The sequence below is a fragment of the Microcebus murinus genome, chromosome 5 (genome assembly GCF_040939455.1).
Source record: "Microcebus murinus isolate Inina chromosome 5, M.murinus_Inina_mat1.0, whole genome shotgun sequence".
Lineage (NCBI taxonomy): Eukaryota > Metazoa > Chordata > Mammalia > Primates > Cheirogaleidae > Microcebus > Microcebus murinus.
In genome coordinates, this window is record NC_134108.1 from 79,630,990 (window position 1) to 79,655,915 (window position 24,926).

At 31.0% G+C, this 24,926-nt stretch overlaps 1 protein-coding gene across 48 annotated transcripts in view; it reads right to left on the reverse strand.

Moving 5' to 3' along the window:
- RIMS1 (regulating synaptic membrane exocytosis 1) overlaps positions 1 to 24,926 on the reverse strand; it is a 477,545-nt gene that overhangs the window by 89,424 nt on the left and 363,195 nt on the right. For 21 of the 48 annotated variants that reach the window (XM_076003212.1, XM_076003206.1, XM_076003199.1 and 18 more), the window contains 3 exons: positions 23,302 to 23,414; positions 7,621 to 7,733; positions 791 to 957 (listed from right to left, as the gene is read on the reverse strand). In XM_076003212.1, coding sequence (XP_075859327.1) covers positions 791 to 957; positions 7,621 to 7,733; positions 23,302 to 23,414 — 393 coding nt within the window. Of the gene's footprint in view, positions 1 to 790; positions 958 to 7,620; positions 7,734 to 19,315; positions 19,346 to 23,301; positions 23,415 to 24,483; positions 24,667 to 24,926 lie in introns of all 48 variants that reach the window. The other 27 variants (XM_076003222.1, XM_076003220.1, XM_076003218.1 and 24 more) reach the window with 5 other exon arrangements.

The following is a 24,926-nucleotide window of genomic DNA, read 5'->3' on the forward strand; positions in this document are numbered from 1 at the left end:
AAAGATATTTGTTCCTGTTTTTAACATTTATGTTTATTGGGGCTCCCATCAACCCCAAATTCCTTCAATAAAACATTTATTTCTGAAAACTAGTTAAGAACAAATACAGAATCTGCTTTGTCCATAATCAGTATTCTTTACTTTAGATATAGCATTTGGATGTCTGAGGTTTTTTCCCTTTCAGTAAGGAATTTGCCTTGTAAGAACACAACACTACTGGTAACTTAAACTTGATGCAAATATCTTTCAACTCACATTAATATAAACTAGGGATGTATATTTTGTTATCACACCTATCGTAACCTACCCTGAAAGCAGACTGACTATTATGGGACTAAAGAAGAGGTAGGCAAGCTATATCTACATGAATAAGTCACTTATTCTCATAACTTTCATATCACAATGACATTTTTGGGCAGTTGCAATAGAGACTGTCCTGTAAAACCGGAAATATTTACTATCTGGCCCTTTACCAAACAAGCTATCTGATGCTGTCTGAAGGGATGCTCTGTGGATTTATTCGTATTAGAAGAAATTCCTGTAAATGTGACTGAGAAACCTCTAAAACGATGACTTTGGTTATAAATATATCTGATAATAGACAGTACCAAACATTCTTCGGGTGATACTACATGGTAGTTGATAAAATGCATAACCCACCCAGTTATTTTAATGAGATATTTCTACTACTTGACCTAAACTGTATTCTAGAAAGAATATTCAGAAAGCTAGTTGCATTTGTATACTATGGGTAAAGGTCCAGTTTATATAAACAGTATTGCCAACTCACCTGATTCTACCCCTGGGGCGCTCAGATTGCTCTGACATAAAGCTTGTGCTGCTGAGGCGTGAGGCACTGCTGGTTCGGGAAATGGCGGACACATCACTGACATCACTATCTGATGATTTGGCAGAGACGTTATCACAGCTTCTGTACTGATCTCTATGTATGTTATACTAAAGATTAAAAACAAGAAAGCGTGAGCTCCGTTATCAGATCGTGGTAAAAAGAGACACAGATGGTGAGATTAGTGACTATTTAGCCAACACCAAATCAGGGTATACCTTTGTAACAGTAGGTGTGGAATCTAAAATAATACAAACACCAACATAATATATGATTTCCAGTATAAAATGATTAGATCCTTTGAACGGCAAAAAATGGCTTAGGAAGACTGAATTATAAATTAAACATAAAAATTAAATGCTTTTATGGAAAGTTCACTGAATTATTTGTACATACTTAAAAACTTCAAATTGTATTATTTATTTTTTTCTAGCACATGAGCTTCAGTCTTTTTTCGCTTTTGTTTTCATTACTGCCTGTTTTATTCACCTTGTACTGTAGTCATGGTACAGGCTGAGTATTCTTAATATGAAAATTTGAAATCTGAAATTCTCCAAAATCCAAAACTTTTTGAGTGACAACATGACACTCAAAATAACTGTTCACTGGAGCATTTTGGATTTTGGATTTTCAGATTAGGATGCTCAGTTGGTAAGTATATAATATATATAACACAAGTATTCCAAAACCTGAAAAAATCTGAAATCCAAAATACTTCTGGTTGTAAGCATTTTGGATAAGAGATATTTGACCTGAATAGTCTGCTGCCCTCTATCTATACCTGTTGATTCTTTCTAAAACTATTAAATTTACCTACATACTTTCTTTAAATTTTTTAAATTCTTTGTAGAGATGGGGGCTTGCTATTGCCCAGGCTGCTCTCGAACTCCTGGCCTCAAGTGATCTTCCTGTCTTGGCCTCCCAAAGTGCTAGGATTACAGGTGTAAGCCACTGTGCCTAGCCTCAATTTACCTATATACATTCTAAGACATCATACTCTATGTCTCAAATTTCTTCAAAAAACATAACTTTTCACAAAAAAAATGGCTGATACCAACTGAGTAACAGAGGCAATGATTAGACTTTACCTTTCTTTATATCATGATTTCAGTAGCCAATTTCAGATTTTAAACTGTTGACTAATGTCAAAAGTAAAATATGGTATTCCTATTAAAATTCCAATATAACTTGTATCTTAGATTTAAATGTATCTTTAAATTTGTCTATGATTTTGATTCCCTAAAATTTTAAGGGTCATCAGGTAAGAGATAAAAACATGCAAATTTGTTAAAGCAGTTAATTTGCCCTTCTATTTCACTGTTTTATTGTGACAGACTACACAGTGAATAGCTTATGTATTATACTTTTTAATATATTTGATAAAATTATAATAAATAGTTTATATAATTAAATATAATTTTAAGATATCTAAGTGGTTCTCTTACTGGAAGGAAAGATATTATAATATAACTTCTTATATAAAATAAAAGAACACATAACTAAACCCTTGGGTATGTAAGTTTCTTACCAGGCAATGTAATTTATGAGTAATAAAGGTGTGAAAATATCAAGTGTTTATTAAACCTGTAGAAAAAGTCATCCATCCTCTGATGCACCACATTAGAGTTGTTTTAATAAATCAAACTGTCTTGCATTTTAACACTAAATTTTTAATACTGAATTATAATGCTAAAATCTGGATATGTACCCAAAAAAGTATAATACATTTTTTTTTTTTTAAACAGGGTCTCACTCTATTGTTGCCCAGGCTAGAGTGCAGTGACATCATCGTAGCTCACTGCAGCCTCAAATTCCTGGGCTGAAGCCATCCTCCTTCCTCAGCCTCCCGAGTAGCTGGGATTACAGGCATGTGCCACCACACCTGACTAACTTTTAAAATTTGTTTTATTTTTGTAGAAATAGGGTTTCACTATGTTGGCTAGGCTAGTCTTGAACTCCTAGCCTAAAGTAATCTCCCCTTGGCCTCCCAAAATGCTTGGATTATAGGCATGAGCCACCGTACCTGACAATAATATTTTTAAAATAATCCTAGAGAAAGATTTCATGTTTATTTATAATAATAATCCCTCCTATGGGAATAGTTTAGGCCTAAAACACTTAAATGTTAGTTTTAATTCTTCACCTCTCATGTGTATGTGTTGGTGAAATAATTTCACATTAAGCATGAAATCAATTCTTAATATATAGGATATCTATAAAATTATTTTTCCAAAGGCTTTTTTCATGATCATGTGATTTATACCTTCGAAATCCATATGCTAATTTTAAATCAAAGTAAATTCATGTATGTTATTATATCCAGACCTGGGATATTCATACAACTTCATGTTTGATCTAAAATTAATATGATTTAATATAATGTATTGGAATAATGTGACAGTCTGCTCTACCAGAAAATTCTATCAAATCTAAAATCATGATCCTGACTGACATGATTCATTTCAATCAGAACTGTTTTTAATTTACACAGTAGATATGGTAAAAGCTTAATATGGTCATAGAGTGGGACTTGAATTAAAAACTGTTGCTGTGGTACAAACACAACCCCTACACTACTGATTTTTTTAAACTATTGTGCTAAAAGAGATATATTATGTAATTATTATACTATTTTCAAATGTGTTGAAATGATAACTTGTCCATAAGAGAATATAAAATAACTGAGGTTTAATACCTAAAAATTTATCTAGCTATAGGATATACATTTTAGCATTGTGTTAACACTCTAATGCTCCCCTTATTTAGTAACATCAACATTAATCAGTGTAGACTCAAACACCAAAATATGTCAATGTACATAAAATATTTCCTCAATTAAAGAAATCTTCCTTTACTTAAGCCATATCTTCCTATACCTTTTTTGTATATAGACCTTTGCTATTCCAACAAATAGACATAATGAGGGATTAAAAATTTTGTATGTCATAATAAATTTTTCTATACTGAGACAAAGAACAATCTGTCACTCTGACATAATCGCAGTTTTCTCCATATTGGTTATTTGAAGTAAATGAAATATTTTTACATTTGCTTTTTACTATTACACTTACTTTTTTCAAAAATATGTTAAAATTTTTGTCGCTTTGACTTTTCACTAAGCATGATCTGTTAAATTTCCTATTTAACAATTTAATAGTTTAATGGAAATACTTTAATTATATTTTGAGAAACATACTATCCTCAGGAGGAATTTATACTGATGATACAGCAGAGAAATGTCACTAATGTGAGGGGAGGCTCTAATAATAGGGCTGCTATTTTTACAACTAAGTAATAATAAACACTGCAGCTACCTATAAAACCCATTACATCAATCTTGGTTGCTATTCCTGGGTTACCTAAACATAAGCACTCTTTAAAATGTGAGTGCCTAAATGCGAATTCACCTTCCAGTTATGAATTTCATTTTATCATCAAGGCATGTGACTGTATAACCTCAATGAAAAAATAACATAGTGACACATTTCAAAGATGCCAAAGCAGTTTTATGTTGTTTTTCAAAAGCAAAGTTGATGCTAATTCCATACTCAGGATGGATGTTAGGGTCATTTGGTCTTTTAAAAAAGGTACCAAATTTCAAAAAACATCTTAGGAATTACATTCATCTGATAATATTTTGCCCTGAAAAAAATTTAGTTCTACTGGTGGTTGGTTAAAAGTATTTTGAGAATGACTAACTAATGTCTAACTTGGCAGAATTTTCAACTAAGGTATATTGCTTCATCCAAAAATGGATTAAGACACTAAAAAAGAGTCAGTAAAAGAATAAAATTCAAAATTTAATGTATATTAATGACAGTATTGTCTCTCGATTATAGCAAATAAAAATAGGTCTTTGTATAATAAATTATCAGATGCTTGGTATAAACAGATAAAAAACAAAAAAAGATAATTACTCAAGTACTGACAGAGATTTGAATTAACTAAAATCGCTACTGAAAACTATTAAAAATTCTATTCTAAGAATTAGTTCATAATATAAATATTAGAGCTGTGGGGAGTATTTGTCTTTTACTTCAGGGGTCCCCAAGCTATGGTGAGTTGTGTAATTATTTCATTATATATTACAATGTAATAATAATAGAAATAAAACACACATAAATGTAATGAGCTTGAATCATCTCAAAACCATCCTCCTCTCCCCAGTCCGTGGAAAAACTGTCTTCCATTGAGATGATCCCTGGTTCCAAAAAGGTTGGGGACCGCAGTTACTTAACATATAAAAATAGACTAAGAATTTGCTATTTTATCTTATGTATTTTCCTATCCTATATTCTTACAAGTTTTTTGTTTTTTTTTTTTTTTTTTTTTTTTTTTTTTTGAGACAGAGTCTCGCTTTGTTGCCCAGGCTAGAGTGAGTGTCGTGGCGTCAGCCTAGCTCACAGCAACCTCAAACTCCTGGGCTCAAGCAATCCTCCTGCCTCAGCCTCCCAAGTAGCTGGGACTACAGGCATTCGCCACCATGCCCGGCTAATTTTTTGTATATATATCAGTTGGCCAATTAATTTCTTTCTATTTATAGTAGAGACGGGGTCTCGCTCTTGCTCAGGCTGGTTTCGAACTCCTGACCTCGAGCAATCCACCCGCCTCGGCCTCCCAGAGAGCTAGGATTACAGGCGTGAGCCACCGCGCCCGGCCTCTTACAAGTTTTTAAAGTGCCATATCTTTGATCTCACATTTATTTATGTTATAATTTAAAGTAATATAGCAGTACCAATTTACGCAGTAAGAGCAATAGTAATATATTTGAATGTAGTGGGCTTTTAAAATATTCAAACGCAATGAAACAAAGGGTACCTGTGCAAAGGAAGGAGTAAAGATAGAATATGCTAATTTAATTGTATGTAAATAAAAGCTGTATGAGAACCTTTGAATCAAGCTTCAGTAATGTGTGCATTTCAATGATATAAGAAGCAGAAGAAAGTGGTACCTAAGTTCTGAATCAGGTGTTCTAGGCTTCATCACCCCACAGTGATGCTCTGCTAATTTTAATAAAATATTTAATAAGTCCCCTTCTTTCTTATGAGCCTCAGATTTCATAATTTTGGTAAGTAGGTGAACTTAAGTAGTAGGTTATTTTGAAGTTGTTTTCAAGTTCTAAATGTTATGAGTCAGGGAATTTGGAATCTCCCAAACCTACTTTTGGTTTATTATAAGTATTATGGGTGGTTTAGACTTCTGAGCACTTCATTTTATAGATTTTTGATCCACTGATTAATGATTAGAGTCCTAGTTCAGAATGATCCAGAAAGGCTTTCAGTGTTTTAACTTGAATCTTTACTTACCTCGTTCTTGCTTCCTATACTGGCCCTACCTCTCCTTGCTGTTCTATATGACCTCACCCTTTGACATAATGCTAACAAATCAATAAAACAATTCCAGCCTTAATGAAGTATTTCCATTTGAAAGAACCTTTCAAACAATTTCATCCAACTGTGGAGAAAAAAGAAAACCCTCAATAGTTATCCTGCCTTCTAATTCTTACTGCATTTGTAGTGAAAGAAAACAAAAAAATGATAATGACATCCATGAAGAAGACAGACAAGTAAGCTGATTAGGTGGTAATATCATAAAGAATAAGCTGCAGAGAAGCTATACCTGTACAGAGCTGGAATTGGAAGCTCTATGGAACATCAAGATATTTTGCTTCCTGGGTTTTTGTTTCTTTGTTTTACTGATTTTACTTTTTGAAAAACTGTTTCAGACTCTTAGGGAATTCAACATCACTGAATCCCAGTGACTCTCTGCATGTCTCAGTTGGAAACCCTTCTGCATCTAACCTAACATGTATAGTGACTGACTGCATCCAACATGAATGACTCCTGGATACTCTGGGTGATAAATTATATTTTGTAAACATTTCTATTTTTTGTATTAGTCACTGAATAGCTGGCTATATAACAAACCACCTCCATTATTTAAAATAAGTAGGTTTTTCTAGATCCATATTTTAAGCTAACAATATTGATTTAGTGTGGTTTTATGTTCTTTTGATTTCTAATACTTGCAAAAGAGCTTCATGACATCAAATTATAACAAATGTTCACCTATAATGGCTTCTGATACTTTTATAGTATTCTTTTTAAAATATTTTTAAATGAACCAGATAATCTATGTAAACTTAGTTCATAAAGTATAAAATTCTATGATAGTTTAATTAAAATTATTAGATATTAGTTAGCAGTTTATAAACTCTTTAGTGTTTCTTTGGAAAAATATTAAAATATAAATTGGCACTTGAAACTATGTAAATTTCAGTTTTTAAAAGTTTGCATTTAGTTACTTAGTAAAGACAGAGCAATAAAAAATCTCACATGACATAATTTTTATCATTCACTAACAAAACTCAATAGTCAATATCAACCTAAGTAGTATTTAAGAGTATAAGTATATCTTAGTATTTTAAAAGTGATATTTAAATAATATTCAAAAAACAAAATGGCTTCATATATCTTGATTATTTATGTCAATTTGACTAATGATAACCAATAATGATTTGATATCAAATATTTACATATTTTCTTTTTAGAAAAAATATTAAATCCTTGTTAATAAATAATAAGTCAATAAAGTTATATCTTGTGAAAATATCAGGAGAAGAGACTTTTTTCAGGCTTTGGTAGAAATTACGATGCAAGATTATCATTTAATGATAACTTCTCTTATGTAACTTGGTGCTGGCTAATGCTGCCTGGTACATACACTATACATTTTTAAAAGGGAAACTATTGGTTGGATACTACTAATTTTACCTTGGAATATTGCTCGCGATCAAGTTCTTGACTAGAACCAGACCCTGTTGTCTGCTTAAATCGATGCACTTTCATTTTCATCTGTCTTGTTCGCTCCTCCACTACTAAGCTTGCTGCAAAAACACACAATGGAAGCCTATTAAAACACATGAAGCACCTTTTAGGAACTGAATGGTTTAAGATTTCAATGCTTTCTGAAATGACTTCAATTAAATGAAATTTATAAATAACACATGATTAATAAATTAAACAAAATGCAGCATATACAATACTAGCAACCATTAATCTAAAGATGAACATGATTCAAATTACACAGAATGGCGAACACAAATGTTAGTAACAAAAGATAAGTACCCTATTTCTTCATGTGATACAAAATATTTTCAATTCCCTTCATAAATGATTATGTAAAACCAAGTTTAACTGTGAAAATATGTTTGCAATTTAATCAACTGTTGCATGTACATATATAGAGAAAACAAATATGCGTACTTAACACATCACACATATATGCACATGTTTACATGCATGCACACACCCACTTAACATACTTAGCTAATGGTAGTCACCTAACAATTGCTTTAATTGGTAAGAATCCACTCTTTTGAGGCACTTATTAACTCATTAATTTCTACCAGTGTATCCTCATGAATATCTGCCAGTCCTAAAAATGGACTTACTAAGGGAGAAAGAAGATTAGCTTTCTGTTTCTGATGGCTATGTTTGAACAACATATATAAAATTCATAAGTTTAAAAATGAGATTTACAACTTTTAACACTTTAATTTTAATATGTAAAGAAATATATTCCACTTAAGCCCTCGTTAGTCTCCTAAGTAGCAGGTTCGACTTTTTAGAGGGCAAGGATTACAGCCTTCAATAGAGTATGAGTTATTTTAAGTCAAAATCTATCATAACCAACCCAGCTTTAAAACTCTGCCTTTAATTTTTGCATTTTTACAAGTGAAGGAGAAAAAAAGAGCTAAAGGTACAGTGATGTGCAGAGTAACATTCAAAAGCTTATGCCTATGTTGTATGAGATTTTAGATTACTTTCTACAAGTTACCTTTTGCCAATTTCCCAGACTACTCAACCTTCAAAACCAGTGCTAAGATTTTTAAGGGGTGTGTTGCTAAAAAATTGCTAAAAAATTTTTTTGGTGACTGTTGTGTTGGGACTTCAGCCAGGAGGCCCTGATGGTTTAAAAGTTAATGGAAATGTTGGCATCTCTGATTGACTTGCCTGATTTTATCTCTTACGTGTAGTTTATGAAAGCATTTGCTGACAAATTTTTGTATTGCAATGATTACAGGTGGTCTATCATCCTTGATTAACAAACACTAACATTCACTTTACAAATGAAGTAAAAATGTAACTTTAGTTATGTGTTCTCATATAGATTAGTAGTCTAAGAAGAGATAAATACATAAAGTTTGAAATTTGTGGCTAACTGTTCATGCTCTAATCATAGTTTTAGCACTCAAGTTTTAAATGTTTCACTTGTTTAAGTAATTTAGACAATCTCAATCCTTAATGTTACAGTTATGTGAATTAAGCAATGACACACACTCACTTCGAAAATGTTGACTTCAGAGACAATAAATGGTGACTATTACTACAATTAGAGGATGGTTCAATGGAGAACTTGAGAAATGTAGTTTCAGAAATTTATTAATAATGACAACATATAGGGAGTCAAAAGAGTATTATAAAGCAAAAGGCTATGTGAGAGTAATTAGAAACTGGGACAAAGTTATTGAAAAATGTGAGTTATAGTTATAGAAATGCATATGCAGTATAGAAAAGGTACAAATATCTGCTCTCTGCCTTTTGCCTATGGTGTGAGTACATCTTAGTACATGCTCAGTCATTTGGTTTGAGATTTGAGTAAATCAAGTGTACTGTAACTGGATGTACTTTGTAATTAAAGCTTAAAACAATGCAAAGTCATTTTACCTTGTAATAAAAACTGACTTAAATGATTTTAGATTAACTATTCTCAAATAATATTAATTTTAAGAAAATTTTTGACATTGATTAGCCCATAGCTTTGTAACTTTTACTTTTAATATCATGCAATTCTTAGGGTACATGGTTACTTAGACACTGATATTATTTCCCATGAACTACTGGACTGAAGCAATCTGAAACATATGCAGCGACTGAACCTTGCCAGGACATCTCATTTCTCTAAATAGGATTACTCGGTTTACATATGGCTGCGCGTAAATCTTTATTTGGCAAAACTTAAAACTAAATCATAAGAAGACCGTGATAAACTAACTAAAATGAATCTCAAAATGGTTTTAAATGACTTCATTTTACCTTCCAAAAATGATTATTATATTTATTCCTCAAGAAGTTAAAGCTGACACCTTTTAATTTGTTAAAGATGGAAAAATCTACAAATTAATTATGACTCAAAATCACAAGTAGACCCCCTTGGCTCTCTATCAGAAACATAGTTGCTATGCTACCTTCATTGCTGGCTCTCAGAGTCCAAGAACAGAAGCAAAATGCCAACAGCTTACCATTTTACTTACTCATATCAAAAGGCCAGATAATTGCATAATATTGCATATATATTTTGAAGTATTTCTCCTTATATCCTGATGGCATGTGTCTTACGCATATTCTGAAATAATTGTTTATACAAGTTATTGTGTTTCAGCGAAAAATTTTTCCATAATCCCTGAAAAACTTCCAGTGTGACTGTGGACATTTAACTTTGCTAGAGATTTTGCTTATTTTATATTTTATTTTCAACTGTATATGTGAAATGAAATGACATTATTTCTGGATTATAGATGTGTCAATCTAAAGATGAAGGCAAATTTATTAAGTAAAATAAAATATTTATCATAAATTTGAACCAGAAGGCATGATTCCACTAATTCATATGATTCATGAAGAGAATAATAGTAATGATTAAGTAAATTGAATCCTTGGAATCTGATTAGCTCTCAAGTATATTACTGTAAGTAAAATTAACCACAGCCCGGAGAACTCGAATATCTTACTTTGAAAAGAATGATTACCAATAATCATTTAAAATTTTTCATATTATTTAACAATTTTAATCCAAATAGTTAAATTAAAATATGAAATAAAATATTTTCCAATTTTCCCACAGACACTAGTATTAAATTTACATTTCAAGAACATTCTAAATGTTGGAAGCATTGGAAACTAATAACATCATTAAAATGTCATTCATTGGAAATCAAGCAGGAGAGGGAGAGGAGGGGATGGGTAAATTCACACCTAATGGGTACAATGCACCCCATCTGTGGGAGGGGAACACACATAACTTTGACTCAAATGGGACAACAGAAATTTATGTAATCAAACTGTTTGTACTATCATAATATTTTAAAATTTAAAAAAGAAAAAAACAGAAAAAAAATGCCAGTTGCTATTCCTTGATAGAAAGACAAAAAAGGGAGTCTTTCAGATTTTTATTTTTAAAAATTTCTTAACTGCCACATATTAGCAGTTAATAACATCTTAATGTTCTTATGTTACTATGTTAACATGAACATAAGAATGTATTAACATATTAGAGAATTAAACAATGTCTCCCATTTCTTACAACAAATATAATTATCATGTAATTTCATTTAGTCTTTTAATGAAAGTTTAGCTTATATATAATATAGTCAAAAGATAAGGATGTTTACTGTAGACTATATTTCAGCTATAATTACAGAAATTGTAATAGTATATAAACCAATTTATCTATCCTAGTTCTTCAGATGTAATTAACACCGCAATTTTATAAAAATGCTTTTCTTGGGAGGGTTGAAAGGTTGACATTTTTCACTATAAGCTACAAGCTGAATGATGTGTTTTATGTTGAGTAAATTGTACTTTATAAAAAGTATATATTAATTTACCAAAAAATTTCATTGAACAAGATCCATCTTCTTTATGACAACTTTATTCTATATACATTTTTCTTTTCAAACCCTGGCATATATTTTCAGATGAATCTATATATGTCAAAAATCACCTCCATGTTAAAATTAAGAATAAAACTGTAACATATTTTTTAGAGTTAAATTAAAACTGTACTTGTGAAATCTCATTTACTGTCCTCTAAAACTCAAGAAAAATTCTGATTAGATTATGCAGGGTAAGAAAAGGAAATATAATTTACAAAGTACTGCAATTTATTTACAATTTTTCTAATGGAAACTAGTACTAAAAACAAAGATTCAGATTAAAATAATTGTCTCTTTTCATGTCATATGCTTTGCTAAGAATTCTTACTTTAGTATTATAATCTTTAATGAACCCATGAACAAACTAAAATCATTTTCAAATGGTATGTTTATGCCTATATGTATTTTTCTAGATCTATACTTTTTATAATATTATTAAAAAGAACTTAATAAATCTTCCCTAAAATATCATTTGAAAATACCCAATAATATAAACTCCTCCAAAAAGAGAATGTTATTTTCTGGAAAAGTTTTTTACTTATCACACATTTGTAATTTGCCTAAAAATACTGTAACTATTATATTCATGTATAATTTAGAACCATTCTAATTTATACATTAAACTTGCATAAATATATTTGAAATATTATTTGTAAATTTACATTTATATAAAAATGAATTGTTGCTGTTCTTGAAATTCCTTAAATTTTTCATATTTCTGTGCATCCCCAAATTAACATGAATTTGAAATTTCAAACACTTGTGTTACTAGGCAAAAAATAATCTATGTTAAAATATTAAACCTTCAAATATTTTTCAAGTATTCTAGTTGAAATATGACTGTTAAAGACAACAGAGATAAGAAGAATTTCTATATTAATAAATATATTAACCTAAAATATTATAAACATTTTTTAACAAGTGTCAGCTAATCTATGTGTCAAAAGTGATATGATAGCATCTGGACAGGATATTTAAGCCTGTCTGGATAACTATAATGGGCTACCATATTTTATGAATGGAAAAATAAGTGCCTCTGCTTCCTTGCTTGATTAGCAACACAATGAGAGTTCCATGATTGTGGAGCCATGCTCTTACTCCAGTGCATCTCTCAGGAAGAACAATGATAAATGACTGCATACTTGAAAGTCTCAGGTAGGATGAAGTGTATAAATGAAACATCTACAATGTGTCAGTTATTGAAAGTAGTGAAAAAAATTCCTTCTATGAAGCATTTTATTTTCAGAAGGAACTTCATTGACAGTGGCACTCGAATACAAGAAATAGTATGATATAAATATGAAACAATATAATACAAAATATAGAGGTTAAAAAGTAATAAATGATGAAAAAGATTTAATTAATTGGATCTATAATCAGTATGAGCTATACCAAAACTGAATAGGGATACAATTTAATTTATAAACTAGATCTTCAATTATTCTATCAAGAAAGATGGTCTAATACTTAAAAATTCAGAAATGGAACACTAGTGTCCACTAAGAGTTTTTTAGACTTTAGAGGAATAGGAATTGTTTATATGAATGAAAATTCTCCACACACCTGGAAGCAATGTGGCACAATAGTAAGAACCTAGAAATGGGAATGACTAGGCATAGATTACAGTCCTAGATCCAACACCATTCATCAATTCATGTTCAATGTTCCCTTTGATCAATTCCTAATATAGACCTATGTTACAGAATTTTTATTTGTAAAGAGAAAAGACTGCTCATAGTAACTTCCAGCTGTTGTAGTCTATGATCCTTTACCATTTCAACAGGGTATTATTAAAGTTTAATTTTTTTTTCATATTTGCAAACATGGAAAATGACAGTGACTTTGTCTCTTGCTCTTGTTACCTAATTTCCAGAATTTTAAAATTTGCTAATTTACCAAAACCATAGGAGTTAATGAAAAAAAAAATTCACCAGATGTATTTTACATCATTATTTTTCACTGCAAGTTTTTTTCCCAATTAAATAACAAAATCCTTCAGTATCCATGGAGGATTGATTCCAAGATCCCCGATACCAAAATCCACAGATGTTCAAGTCCCTTATATAAAATGGCATAGTATTTGCATATAACCTATAAACATCCTCTCATATACTTTAAATAACTTCTAGATTACTTATAATACTTAATACAAAGTCAATGCTATGTAAATAGTAGTTATACTGTATTGTTTTGGGAATAATGACAAGAAAAAGTCTGTTCATATTCAGTACAGATGTAAACAATGATTATTTTCTTCTGAACAGTTTTGATCTGTGGTTGGTTGAATCCATGGATGTAAAATACATAGATATTAAGGACCAACTATAATGTATTTCTTTCAAATTTATCCATATTGTTGGAGTCATGCAAGTATAGTAAGAAATTCTGATATAATGCTTACCCAATCTCCATACCCCCTGACATACACAGTATACATAATTAAATGTTTAAAATATTTTGACTACATAGACATGCCCAAATTTTGGGAAATTCTCCTGGAATATAATGCATTTTAATTTGCAAGTGTAAAAATGTACCAAGTTGGTTCCCTTGTGTCGTTGTATAATTTCTCTTGGATTTTAAGGATTATGCTATAATAATATAAACAATAAAAGAAAACATCTACCCAACATGACAAACACAAAATGCAATAAATAGCAACACGTATTAAGTGAAAATACCACATTGCATTAGAGACTTAAAAAAAATATCTTATGTTTCTTGTAGATAGTTGAAATGGAATATTTGCATAGGTGAAAGAGGCAATTTGTACATATAACCACTCAAATCCCACTGCATTCAAAACCACAAGACCATGTCTTGTTTTAGCATGCTTATTCCCACTGAACTGTCTAGAAACAAAGCTCAGGATTTCCATTACTTCTCAATATCAGAATTGCCAAGGCCAAGAATAACACTGAAAATAGTCATTGACAGAATAGAAAGGAAGGCTCTTGGATGAATCTGTCATTTACTTTTTCCTTTCGTACTATACAAAGTTAAATAGCTGTTAAAAACATGTTCAAGTTGTGAGAGGGAGCACCGTCTTCCTTAAGAGGCACTTCAAATACAATTTTTGTGAAGAGTCGCCTGTGTAATTAAGGCTTCTCTGGGTGATAACAAAACTAGTCACTGAGTGGAGTCATGTTGTTTATCCCAAGTGATTTCTAGTATGTTAAGCCACAATTTTTATTATTCCAATAACATTAATGGCTACCAAATCAACCTTGAAAGTCTTGATGTGGCATAACTTCACTAAATTCAACTTTGATTTTTGAAAACTCTTCGCACGTTTTTACAATATTTGGGAAACATATACAACTTTAGAGAAAAATACATCAAACAGCCTGTCCATGGTTAGACATCTGCCTGCCTTCTATTTTCCTCTGCACTTTCCCCCCAAAGATCAGGAAGAAAGGGGTAATGATGCTCTCCCTCAATTACATATTTCTTGCAAGTTGAGGGTTGGTTAATACATGTTTAATTCTTTGCAGCTTTTAAAGCCTATGACACTATTATAAATAAACATATTTGAATCAGCAGAGTGGGAAAATAGGGTTAAAACCATAACTTCTGAATTGTTCTATCTAAGCTGCCTTGTCCTCTGGGTCCCCAAAGTTTAAAGAGAAGGCTAGAATAACTATATGGGTTTATGCAAAAAAAAAAAAAAGAAATGAATAAATTAGATACTTTTACTAATGAATCTCTAATAATTATTCATAAATATTCATAAAAAGTGTCAGGAGAAGCAATGTCCTGGAAGATTAAGAAACTTGTACCTTTGAAATCTAAATATACGATAATAGGAAATGATCCATCTGGCTTAATGTGTACCTACTAAATGATAAAAAAATAAAATTGAAATCCTTATCTACTCAATGATCGTTAAAATAATACTGATTCTGAAAAATATACAAATTAGTTTACTTATTTTAGCAAAAATCTAGTACATAATCTGTTTATGTTTCACAACCATAGTAAACTATTAAAATGTTTTTAAATTCCATTTATACCATAACTAATGTAACAGAAAATTACTAAAATTAATTTTTTCACTCTTTTACATAAATTGAACCTAATGAAAGTTAATGCTCATAGTCTCATAGAAAATATATTTTGCATAACTTAGCATTCAAACTATTCTTGCCAACATTTAAAGAAGGAAAATATAGGTAATTTATTTGAGAATTTATTATAGAAACCTGGTACTTAAAAATACAGTTGACTAGACACAATCCTTAAATAGCCCCTATAATCTGGTTATAATAATTACTACATATTTTGTTAGTGAAACAGGAAAATAAAAAGCAACACAAAGCTATTTACATCTTGTTCCTGTTCAAATAATTTAATTACTTAAACTCTAGTTGCCTTTCATTCTCCATGTATATAAATTACACACTTTTTATTATATAGGAAACTCATATTTGTAGAAAAGATAATATATATTATGATTCAAAATTCTTCCAAAAGCTAAAAAGTTAATGCACTTAAGAAATACTGTCTAAAGGCATATAAGTTAAAAATTTATTATGACAATAACATTTTTTTCTCACCTTGAAGTCATTTAATTTCTGGTTCAGTTTTGATCTTCTTATATCATTATTTCGATGCCCCCAAACTACATTCATGGGCTCTTTAAAACTGTCCAAGAAATGTAGCAGAGAGGGAAAAATTGGCTTACTTTTAGAATGAATAATTTAAAATAGGCCTATACAGCAGTTTGTGAAGTCTAAAATGATACGGTCTCTCAGATTTCAACATAAAAGAGGGAGTTAAAAGGTAAATGAAGTACTATAAACATTTTTAGTTCCTCAGTTAACTTTGCAAGATGAAAGATGTGCTATCTTTATTCAAATACACTGGCTTTGCTCTTTCAAGGTGCATGTTAATTTGAGGGTCCAGCCAGGCCCCTGGGATTTAGCTGAATGGTAAAAAATTGTGACATCAGGGGAAGGCAGGAATTCTAAGTGGGCTTCTCCAAGATCCTGGTTGTGAGCTGTGATTGTTACAGCAACATAGTGCAGGGGACAGAACATGGGCCGTGGAATCCAAATCTGCTTCTGTCTCACAGCAGCTTTGTTACCTAAGGCATTCTAAGTCCTCTACTTTATTTTAATCAAACAGGGATAATAAAGCTCTCCTTGCAGTTGTGTATATATTATTATAATCATTCACAGTAGGTCTCAAAAAATGCTGGAGAGCCTATTAAACAATGTGATCAAGAACAAGATCTTCGGAGGGAGGTCTGTGTTTATTACAGTTCCCTATTCTACCACTTACAAAATGAATGATAAGAGATCAAGTTTGTAATCTTTCTAAGTTTTAGTTTTCTCAGTGGGAAAATGAGATATTAATAGTCTCAGCCTACAGTGAAAATACCATGAGGTAAATACATAACATTCTTAGTTGAGTCATTGACATATATTCAGTGCTCAATAAATTCTATCTACCATTAGTAATGTTAATAGTGTTTCACATTTCTTTTATGTCACTTTACAGACATATGCTGGAAAATTAATAGACTGGTCCTTTATATTTAGGGTGATCAGCCATCCCTGTTTGCCCAGAACTGTCCTGAAAGTCTTGCATCTTGGGAGACCTCTCAATCTCAGGCAAACTGGGACCACTTGTCTGTCCCATAAGTTCATCCACAATTTATCAAAAACAAACCCTGACTAATGAGCCCTTATCCTGTCCAGTCAGCTAGGAATGGTGTACCCTAGTCTTCCTTTCCCCAGGGAGCACTCACAATAACCTGAAGTCTCCATTATAACATATCCCAGAAAAGACAGACTTCAGCTCACAGCAGCGGAATTTCTATGCTGTGATCTTTCCCTTTCCTTTGGGATATATGAGCCTAAAATTGAAGTTAAATACATTTCTTGAACTTGCTTCTACCCTTTCTAGGTTTTGAGAGCCACTTTTGGTGGATGAACTATGCTACCTTAAATCCCAGAGGGGAGTCCAGCATCCTTTCCTGCTCTTTGCCTTGCTGGATGCATTTGGGGATGTGCCTCTTTTGTTGTTTCTAGTCATGTGGTTTATTTTACAAGGCATTTCTGCAGCCTGTCTCTAAGGAATAGTTGACAGGGTAACAACACTTCTCATCTGGGACACACTGACCTTATAAAAATGCAACAAATTGACATGCACTGTAGAGAGGCCATAAATGTGCAAACTCTATGTAGACTTTAGGTTATACCACTTATGATTTTGTTTTGTTTTGATTAGCTAAGTATAGCTTTTGGCTAGTAATAACATCTATGGGAGGGCTTTAAAGGAAGAATTATTTTCTTTCTTTCGGATAAATTAACTAGGCAATGGCCCATTCCTATGAAATTCTAATGCTTTTATCATGCAAATCCAACTAAATTCTTCTGCACTTAAGTACAAATACAGTGGCCAATTTTGTGCTATTGAATCTAAAGCTGTGTTTCTGATACCTGAATTAAAAATGTAGGATGGCTAGAAACTTAGGCAAAACCTAGGGACTGAAACATCTTGATCTCATTAAATAATACCTGATTTTGTATTAATATCTATTTATTGCCTAATATGTCAGATACTATGCCAGTATATCATGTGCCTGGATATAAATATAATTGCAGTATATTTTTATAAATTCATATTAAAATAACAATTGAATATTATCTTTTATTTTATTTTCTTTTTTTAAAGCTAAGACACATAACACATACCTAAATAAATTAAGAGTTAGGGATAATATATTTGGGATTTGTACTTACTAAAATAGGATACATCAATGTGTAGTGGAGGGAGGTCAAAAGTAAGAGACCTGGAAATGCAGTCTACTACTGATCAGCAATGTGAATGGGAAAATCTCTTAATCTCTCTGAACATGAGTTTCCTCATACATAAAATAGAGATGATGCTATTTGCAGGACTAGCTTTGAGGGTTACTGTGGGCAACAAATTAACACAATCATGAATCCACTTTCAAACACTGAGAAAATGTACTTTTATTAAACTATACAGAGTTGTATATTTTTAAGTATTACTGACATTATATTAGGCTGAAAACTCATGTTTAAATATTTAATTATAAGGTGAACAGTAACCTTAAATAGGAACATGTATGGACAGCACATGAGTGTGGGTTGAGGCCTACAGCCTATTCGAAACTCAAGTGCAAAATTCAATAAGAAATGTGATCCAAAAAGACAGTAAGGAGATCAGCAATGTATTTTCCTTTCCTATGTCTTTCAGAAAGGTAGGTTTAATGGGTATCATAACAATATTGAGGCCAATAGGAGTAACATTTAAGTAGCTGCTTCTCAGATGCATGGCTGCAGCATGGGCCAGAACATTCGCTAAGGTTATTGCTAAGTGGAAGGTAAAATCCAGGGATTTTCTACTCCTTTGCACCGGGATATTACCCTGAATAGAAGACAAGAATTAAATCCTTTTTCTATGAGAGCAACAAACAAACAGAAACAAAGAATATGTTATTATTTTCCAAGGAGAATTGTTTTCTAGTTGTCAGTCTGAATAAATACATTTTGAAACAAAATTATTACTAATATTAAAGTGATCTTTTCCTCTTTGATATGAATGCACATAAGATGAAATAATTAATACCAAATGCCCTATAAATCATTTTAGGGAAATAACTGCCTATTTAATAAATTTTCTCATTATTTTAATAAGTGCAGTTATATATATAACTCTCATACATTATTTTTAAAAGTAACAATATTAAATGGTTAAAAAGTTGTATTAATATTTACCTTTTGTGGAAGAGTTATATTTTTCTTGTTCTTCAATGAATTAAATGCACATAATGATGGAAACAAAAGAAAGAAATCAGCAAATTTATAGTTAGACATGGAAATGTGAATTAACACAAGGACATGAATAATAAAAATGCATAACATATAATGTGACATGACAAACTGCAATGACAAACCATGAGGAAGTCCCAAATATGGTACTAAAATTAATCAAAAAAATGAATACAGCAATTTAAAGATTTAAAATAAACCAAAAACATTGGGATATTACTATGCTTGGAACCTGAAAAGTATATTCCATAGTATTTTTTCATGCCTTTTAAGAATTGTATACTATTGCAATATGTTTCACTAAAACATTTTAACTTTAATCCATTTGATTTTTATTGTAAAAATATTTAAAAGAATACTTAATATTTATAACAAAACTTTTTGTCATTTCAAAAATGATAGTATTTCAGATGATTTGAAAATTCCTATGATAAATGAAAAATAAATTTCATTTTTTTACTAAATAGTAGTCATTTTCTTTGCACTGTGAAAACTATTCTGTAACTTTCTCCACATTAAAAAATGTAGTCTAATTTAAGTAATCCTTTCCTCCTTCTCAAATTAATAGTATTAAAATATACCAAAGTAAAATTACTTGTATTTTAAGGACTATGTTTCTTAGATATTTCTTAAAGCTTTATATTCACCTCCTTGTTGGCATACTATTTACTGAGGAACAATGGCTTATTTACGTATTTCTGAAGGGGAGTATCATTAGAGTTTTAGGTGGCAGTTATAATAATTGAACACATAAAACATAACTGAAACATCACTAAGGGTTAGTTTATGAATAATCTTTAAAAACTTCTTCAAAAGACATCCAGTTGAACATTAAAAAAAAAAATCACATGGCTCATTTTAGAAATCTATACATTTTTATACAACCAATTATGTTGCTTTCAGCCTCACTCTACATAGGGTTACATTGGAATACAATGTTGAAATACAACAAGAGAAATTTCATGGACGTCTTTGCTTTCAATTACTACATATTATTAGAGTTACCTGAATTGTAAGGCTACTTTTTCAACTACTTTATCTCAAAATCTATATTGTGATTTTTCTCTTTGCTTTTCCCCTAAACCTACTTTAACATAATCAGCCTCTACATAGCAAATAGGATAGCATTCTTAATTTTTAAAAGAAACTTTAAAATACTTTTTTAAAAATTAAGCAAACATGTCTATTTAGACTATTAGCATTTAAAATAAGAGATTTTGCTTTTATTGTGTAAAAAGAGAGTAGTAAATCTGATTTAAAAGAAAAAAAAACCCCCAAAACCCTACATCCAGTCAAAAAATCAAATTGTCCTGGCATACATACTAAAAACAATAATGTAGATAACTGTATCCTGAAACTGTATATGAATAAAATTATTTTATAAGTACATCAGAAAGTTGTATAAATATCCAGGAATCTAAACCATTTGAAATATTTATTCTTACCCACCAGCTGTTTATCAACTGAATTATTTTTTTTAAAAAAGAAAAACACACTTTGTTAAAGATAAAAAACAAACAAAAAGAAGACTGGAAGGAAGTCAAGAACAGTAAAGACTTAATCAACTGTAAATAAACTGTAGCCAGCATTAACCTTCACAGGAGATAGAGCTAAAATTTAACAAATAATATCACAACAAAAAAAAAATGACATAATTCTACACCCTTATGAACAATGAAATTAATCTTAAATAGAACATTCTAAATCCTATCTAACTCATAAATCAAATTAAAAACTGACTTTTAAAAACATTTTAGGACAAAGCTGTCATGTCATGTAAACTGTTCAGTTTGAAATAGATTCATAATAAGATGATGGCAGACAGTATGATATTTAACCAAAAGTCCCAAAGCACATATTAACATCATATATAACACCAGATCTATTTGATTTATAGAAGAACACTTTGATATAATACCTGTTTGTTAAGCACATTTTGAAAAAGCTGTATATATATATATAACTCTTAGGATCATATATTTCAGGAACCTCAAATGACCAAAAGTATTTATTAGTTATTTGTCATATTAAATATCAAAGTAACTTCATCAATGTCATCTCAGTCATTCCCTTCTTCCCACCTCAATTCAATCCTTACAAATTGATGATTTCCCTGAAAGACAACTGTGAATACGAATATCATAAACAGTAACATTGATATTAACAATAAAAAATGTGCTTTTCTAAAAAACCAAAATCCAATATACACTCCAATTGATTTAATAGAAGCAGTTCTTATTTCTACAGAAATAACTATACTCTCACTTTGCGAGAGTTATGTACAATACCCATATATGGTTTTGAACCCATAGAGTGTTTTATTTGCAACTGGAGGAAATGCAAAGAATTTTAGGACCACATCACTTTTTGAATGCCAAAATTTGGCCAGTAACACTGAGTTTGTAGCTAAACACCAAAATCTGTAGGGTTTTTTTTTTGTTTAGTTGTGCAACAGGAGTTCATGAATAGTTTAAATAAATACCAATTTTTTTTAAAAAAATCTAAATTTTAAAACAATTTCATCGGGGTTATTGTTAGAGTTTTAATAACATTAATTATGAATAATCTTCTCAAAATGTATCCAGAGAAAAGAAAATAAATTTTGTTAAGCATGTGTATTGATAATTCCAATGAATTAACTGCTATTTTAGAAAAGAAAGTCAGAGTTTCACAATGCATCATATTTTTCTGATAAACTAAATGGATACCCTTATAGCAACCCTGAAAACTAATGTACGATATATAACAACAGGATGTATTTTTTAAAAAATATAAATCCAGATTTTATTGTCCCAGTATTACTCTATTAATAAGTTGATACCTCTTAAAATCTATACTAATTTTTCTATAATGAAGTCTTCTGCATGGCAAACAATGCCACATTAGTCTTTGAAACAATGCATTTATCTTCTTAAATCTTTAACATTTTTGTAGTACATTCAATAAAGTGCTTCAATTAAATGAGGAATAGAAGGTATTCAGAACCCTGATTATAGAATGAAAGTTTTACATCAGCGACAATCAACACTGTTGAAAAAATATTCAAAATGTTAACCTTTCAGTTGTTTCATAGGGATGAAACTTTTCAATAAATGTTTTAAATAGAAGTTCACTGCATTTACATTACAACCTTGAATTAAAAATTATTTCAGTAAATTGCTTAACACATTTCTGATACAATTATGTGATAATGAATACTGGTAACAAATCATTTCAATATTGAGAAATGAGATAGCACTTTGGGTCCCATGAAGAATCCTGACTGTTTTAAACCAGTATTTAAATCATCTAGCTCAGGTAGTTTAGAGAATTTAGTTTCTACTATCAAACTGCATACATTCATTCTTTCTCTCTTTCTCTCTCTCTCTGAAAATAAAACATAATGTACCTATGCATAAGATAAGGAAATCTTTAAGCAAAATGAGCTGTTGAAAAAGATATTAAAATATGTGCTCTAAGTCATTTTTTATCATCAAACTTATATAAAAATACAAGATATTGCCAATCAGGTTAAAATTTAAAAACACCAGTAAAACGTTCAATATGATCAAGTGTTTAATTATTTTTAAAATGTTTTAAAAGGTATAGTAAGTATTCTCTTAAAATTTAAAAACCTCAGTACAATTTTATGTGTTATTTTCTTCCTTTGTCCTTAAAAAACAAAACAAAACAAAAAACTGTTTCCAGGCTTCCATTCATTCTGTTAAATGACACTCACCTAAAATTCATTCATTCATTCAATTAGCAAAAACTGAGTACATGCCATGACCTATTGTAACTAGGTGCTGGGGATAAAATTTCAAGGAACTTAAAATTCTTAGAATTCAGCAGATTACATATAATCAAAATACTATTCATCTAATAAAAAAGAGTATAAAAGAGGAGGTTCGTAATCCAACATTTTTGGACAATGATGTCTCTTTATTGGATACCTTGTTCTATACTGCTGCTTCTCACTGGCACTTGTGGCAGCTGTCTTCCCCTGCGATTGCTGAATGATGTGTCTGCTGGAGGAGACTGGGTTGGACTTCCCTGTCGATGCATTCTGTAGGCAAAAACAAAGCGGGCATGAAATGGTAAAATTCCAATATGGCCTGACAAAAATCTTTTCCTCTTTCCTGTTACTATTAAAATAAACATAAATCCCTTAACTGGGCCTTTGGAAGCAAAATCAGATGCTTTTTATGATATGTGTAAAGGGAATACTACAAAAAGGGGCGAAAAGAGACAGGGCAATGTCAGCCATACACAGTTCTGTATGATGAATATCCTGAACTGAGCAGAATCCGATTCACTTCTTTTCATTAACTTTCTATGGAGTTGTACTTTCCGGGCAAGTTATTCGTTTTTGGTAGTACTGAACCAAATATGTCTAATTACAGCCTCTGGATCTTAACAATGTGGATAAATTAGTTAAGAAAGGCTGTTGTTTAAATTGCTACTATTAAATTGGTATATACTCTAGAACTATTTATAACTGTTAAGAAAAATTCTAGCTATAGACTTTTATAAATTACTACTCACTTATACTTCATTTTTAAATAGAAAAAAAAAACCTGTGATAGATAATTAAAATAACCTTGGATACATGTCATAAAATATACTGGTACAAGGATTGAAATTACAAATGAAATAGGAGAAGTGTGCAGATATATTACTACTGCCCAAGATTAAGCTGACTTCCATCTGCTGGTGTTCAAACATTTTTTTTTTAAATGTAGAACTTTAAGATTTTAACTCAAAGATTTTACTGAACACACAAAAACGGTTGTATTTTTTTTAATTTCTCTTATACTTTTCCAGGTAATTTAACATAAATAATTTCACATAATTAAAAAATTATATATGAATATGCCACAAACAGATGAAAGGACATAACACAGCCAAATTTAATTTTCAATGATAGCTAATTGGCAGAAACTATAGAAAACCACTAGCACAGTGAATATAAATGCAAGTAATAGAGGATGTGGGAGAGGTTTAAGTGTCACAAAGAAAGAATTAAAAGTTATGGCGTCATAATGAGTGAAAGCTTCGAGTGCTCAGGAAGGTACGACACCACACCAACACCCGGAGGCAGGACATGAATGCTGGGCTGGACACTGAATAGCGACCTTGTCAGAAGCGGAGAAGATGGCGCCGACCCTCCAGGGGCAAGGTGGTGCATAGAACACAGTGTTCTGACACTAGAGTGCTCACTCGACCTTGAGCGAGTGGGATGTTTTCCCCTAATGACTGGTTGATCAGTCGCTCTTGGGGCTGCGTGTCCCCTTCTAGAAAGACATGGTGGGAGAACCCTAAAACATTAGGGCCAAAAAAGATCTTCAGTCAGCAGGTTCACATTAACTTTGATACCAACATATTTGTCCAAGGAAAACCTGGTTACTCTTACAAGACAGTAGTTTTAAAGAACCAGAAGAAAACCCATCGCACAGTTACTGAAAACGAATTAAAATCAAACTGAAAAGTTACAATTGGACGTGTGAATGCCATGTGGTTTTAAAAGGGTAATCTAGGTTGCTCTAATGTAACAAACCTCTTTTAAGTTCCACAAGGG